Source organism: Echinops telfairi, unplaced genomic scaffold, assembly GCF_000313985.2.
Source record: "Echinops telfairi isolate 266 unplaced genomic scaffold, ASM31398v2 ScPeMD7_7468;HRSCAF=8506_0, whole genome shotgun sequence".
Lineage (NCBI taxonomy): Eukaryota > Metazoa > Chordata > Mammalia > Afrosoricida > Tenrecidae > Echinops > Echinops telfairi.
Genome location: NW_022111369.1, coordinates 47,374,509 through 47,378,865, shown reverse-complemented (window position 1 = coordinate 47,378,865; position 4,357 = coordinate 47,374,509). Strand labels below are relative to the sequence as shown.

The window sequence follows — 4,357 nt, the reverse complement described above, 5'->3', positions numbered from 1 at the left end:
TCACTGGACATAACATGTCCATGAAGACAATCTTCTAAGTTCTACTTCGGTAACTAGAAGTTGGGGCCTTAAACCTCAGGAGCACTAATGTAAGGTGTAACTCCTTAGAAGTGGTCTCTCCTTTTCTGGGGGAAAGAAGAGTAAGAAAACCAAAGACACATAGAAACAATTAGTGTAGTCCAAGGCTGGGCAAAGTTTTGAGACAGAGAGACAATCCTGTCTCTCACAATAATTTAAAAATCATTTGAGAGCCATAAACATATTTTATAAACAAATGAAATCACTGAATAACATTATCTGAATAACATCTTACAGATTTTTTCTATTTTACTTCAGAGCCACCTGTACATCATGAACACTAGGCCCCAGAACCCTGAGACCTAAAGAATTAGATGATGTCCATATACCACTAACAACCACTCTGAAAGGTATCTCATTAGGAACAAAACTCAAAATCATAAGTAAGCATGTAAATAAAAAAATAAATAAACACCAGACTGACTGATCAGATAGATTGGTGGCAACTCCGGGACTACGGCTCTTGGTCACCACTCAGGTCTGGAACTGAAACTTGCTCAATTTTCAGCCAGACAATAAAAGAACACCATTCCCTACCAACAAGCCAATTCCGACTCCTGCTGGCCCTACAGAACAGGGTGGGGCTGTACCTGTGGGTTTCTGACACTGTGACTCTGCACATGACTACAAAGTTTCCTATTTCCCCAAGGTGAAGGGCTAGTGGTTTCAAACTGCTGGCCTGTGGGCAGCAGCCACCAGGGATCCTATTAGTCAGAGAACAGATAGGTCTATAACAATAAGGAGTTAGGGATTCCTTAGAATAAGCAACATTTGAGATAAGAGAGTAGCATTTATCCAAGGAAAACTTCCTAAAGGTCAGGAAAGGAAGAGGGACGGACACTGGAACAAAGGGCAGAGTGAGATAAGGGCTGCTCCATGGTAGAGCTTACACTCAGTAACAGGAAACAAAATACGTTAAGACCTACTGAATTAAAAATATTTCCTGTGAAATGAGGGGGAGAGTGGAGAACTGAAGTCCATCTGTAGAAAACTGGACATGCTCTTACAGAAGGGTCACAAGGAAGGGACAAGCCAGTCAGAGTGCAGTATAGCACTGAGGAAACATATACCTTAATGCTTCTCCCCTCACACACACACCCCCGCCCCCATCATGACCCCAATTCTATTCTTACAAATCCGGCTGCATAAAGCATGTATGCTGGAACATTTGGGATACTAGCACTGCAGGGAGATAAAGCTGGTACTCATTCCCTGACGTGTACGGAGGGATCTGGAAAGCCAGTGTTCCATGGCAGGAAAACCGCCACTCTGGTAGTTGGAGATATGGTCCAAGTATATTTTCCTGCAGTAATCTATCTTTTCCACAGTTTTTCCCTCTAAAGCTGTGCTGCCTTATAGTGAGCACATGGTTGATTCATTCTCCCCATAGAAGCAGACATTCCTATTTGCTCCTTTTCTTCCCGCTGCAGCATCCAGCCCCTCTCTTACCTTCCTCCAATAGGAGGTGGGCATAGGGGGACTTTATCCATCAGACCTGGATTCAAAATGTTTGCTATAAGCCTGAATTTTTGGCTATATTAATTGGATCATAAAGTTTTGCCCTGGCAGCTTTAAATGTATAGAAAATAACCATGTAGCCACTGTGGCTCTTTTGAATTGTATATATAAAACAAAAGGGGGAATTGTGGCAAACAGAAGGATTTCTCCCAAGTTGTCTCCCCCAAACATATGCCAGACTTAGCTGCTTGAGAATGACTATACACTTGGAGGTCATCAGGAGTAGATTAGGGGTCATTCTCTCCAAGAGCTATCAGCCATCTAGACCAAGCAGACACCACTGTTTATCCCACAAGAAGTAGGGCCCACTCCCTTCTAATAAGGATAGTAGTTGTCTGTTTCCTTGTAGGCGACAGAGAGGTCAAACCCACCCAAGGATGACCAAGGTTAGGCTGCCATCATGAATCTAGGGTCCGCCCATCTTGTCACATGTATACCCCTAGACCTTCCCATTACTATAGGCACACCCCTAGCTCATCCCCTTCCTGTTTTTATGCCTATCATAGATCCCCTTCCTACAATGTGTATACCTATTGTACTGCCCCTTTCTGTGACGTGTGATTCTGTAATCATGCCCCCTAAAGTGATATAACGATTGGTTAGCAATAAAGAAAGAGCTCTCCCCCGTCCTGGCTGCCCAGGGCCCTCTCTGTCTCTTGGGCCAAGGGAGTCTCCCCGGTTCTCGGTTCCCGAGGCTGCTCCTGCTCTCGTGGCCGGGTTCCCCCACGAGGACCATCAAGCGGGGCTGAGGTTAGCAATGCTACCATGAATTGTGTCGGGCTCCATTTATTCCAATCTCTGCTCTACCTCTCACGCTCTCTATGACTTTACTATAATCTTTACTTATTATCGCAGTACAATTGCACTACTGGACCTGTGATGGTTTGTGGAGGACTCCCCCTCCTCTTCACCTCACAGGAACAGATAAGATCTCACATCACAAGGAATCCAGGACAGATAAATCCCTCAGAACCAATAATAAGAGTAGTGATACCAGGAGAGGAAGGGGAAGGTGGGGGAGAAAGGGGGAACTGATCACAATGATCTACATAATAACCCCCTCCCATGGGGATGGACAACAGAAAAGTGGGTGAAGGGAGACAGTGGCCAGTTAAGACACGAAAAAAAAAAATTTCTAAATTATCAAAGGTTTAGGAAGGAGGGGAAAAAATGAGAAGTTGATACCAAGGGCTCGAGTAGAAAGAAAATGCTTTGAAAATGATGATGGCAACATATGTACAAATGTGCTTGACACAATGGATGGATGGATGGATGGATTGTGATAAGAGCTGAAAGAGCTCTCAATAAAATGATTAAAAAAACAAACAAATTGATTTGCTGTTAACCTTCACACAGCTCACAAAATGTTTAAAATAAAATATGAACAAGTAAAACTAATAAATAATAAAATAAAACCTCACCTCTCACAGATAACCCCTGCTATCAATTTGGTGTACATTCGAGACACTTTTCAATATACATATGAAGACATACATTCCTATAATTTTTTTTTACATTCCTACAATTTTTAAATATTCTAGAATGATATATTTGTATTACAGTCTTTTTTGTACACTTAAACAAGTATTCATTTTGAAATGTTCTATGCTTGAACACATATGAATAATTTCAATCCTATTGTATGAAGCTTCCAAGTTCCACTAAGCTATACCCCTACACTTGGGTGTCTCAGGTTTTATTTTATTATTAATATAAACCAAGTTCAATACATATGACTAATCAGTACAAAGCACTTCGAGAGTATTTAGCAAAGAGAAAGTTTCCACAAATGTTGTTTTTTGCTTATAGTTATTAAAATAAATACTGGCAAATTAAAAAAATTAAAAACCTAACACATGGTCATTACACATTCTCCTCAGTACATGTGTACAGTACAAAAATCTACAAGTAACCAAAAATTAATAGAAGTATAACTGGTTTGTTTTAAAGTTTTCAAGCTATTGGCATGAAATAGCTTTGTTATAAAATCTAGGTTTCACATAACCAACACATTATAATAATTTTTAAATCCTCTACTAAGCTCTCCTGATTTCACAGGGCAAAAAATACCCTTTATAGTATTAAAATCATGAAGGCCTTTAAAATTTAGAAATCCCAAACCCTGAATTCAACTCTAAAACCATGTCATGCTTAAGAAACATATGCCAACTTTTAATAGAGAATTATACCATATAGCACTCACCATTTGATGCTGATGAACATGGAGTCAACAAACTGAGTGGGGAAAAATGTTGTCTGTTAAAATTAGCAGCTGCGGGTGCTCCTCCCAGAGGTGCCCCAGGTCCATACATTTGACCTCCTGAAAGATTTGAGGCAAAGTTTCCCAAATGTGTAGAAGAAGGTGTTACTGAACCATATGGTGAATCCACGTTAACAATACCTATAATGGAGATCATAATTTACAATAGTTATACTCCAAAGAAAATCTTAAGAGACCCACCAAATATTTTTAAAGAAATGTCCCAATGGGCATTTCCTCCTCATTCTGTTGAGACCTATTTCCCCTTTTTTAAAGATGGGGGTGGTGGGATGGGGACCTAATTAACAAGGAAAATCTTTTCATACTAAATTTTAATGTATTCTGAAAGGTGAACAGTTCAAATTCATCAGCTACTCTGCAGAAGTTAAGGCGATCTGCTCCCATATTGATGTATGGCCTCCAATCCCACGGACAGTTCTACTCTGATCTGTAGGCCACTGGGAGCTGAACAATTCAACCTCAGTGGGTTACTAGCTATTG

The 4,357-nt window shown here is 40.5% G+C and overlaps 1 protein-coding gene across 5 annotated transcripts in view; it reads right to left on the bottom strand.

Annotated features, from left to right (window-relative positions):
• The window catches only part of ANKRD17 (ankyrin repeat domain 17), a 123,532-nt gene that overhangs the window by 12,641 nt on the left and 106,534 nt on the right, over nt 1-4,357 (bottom strand). For all 5 annotated transcript variants that reach the window (XM_045284276.1, XM_045284272.1, XM_045284273.1 and 2 more), the window contains one exon: nt 3,800-3,997. In XM_045284276.1, the coding sequence (XP_045140211.1) occupies nt 3,800-3,997 (198 nt within the window). The remainder of the gene's footprint in view (nt 1-3,799; nt 3,998-4,357) is intronic.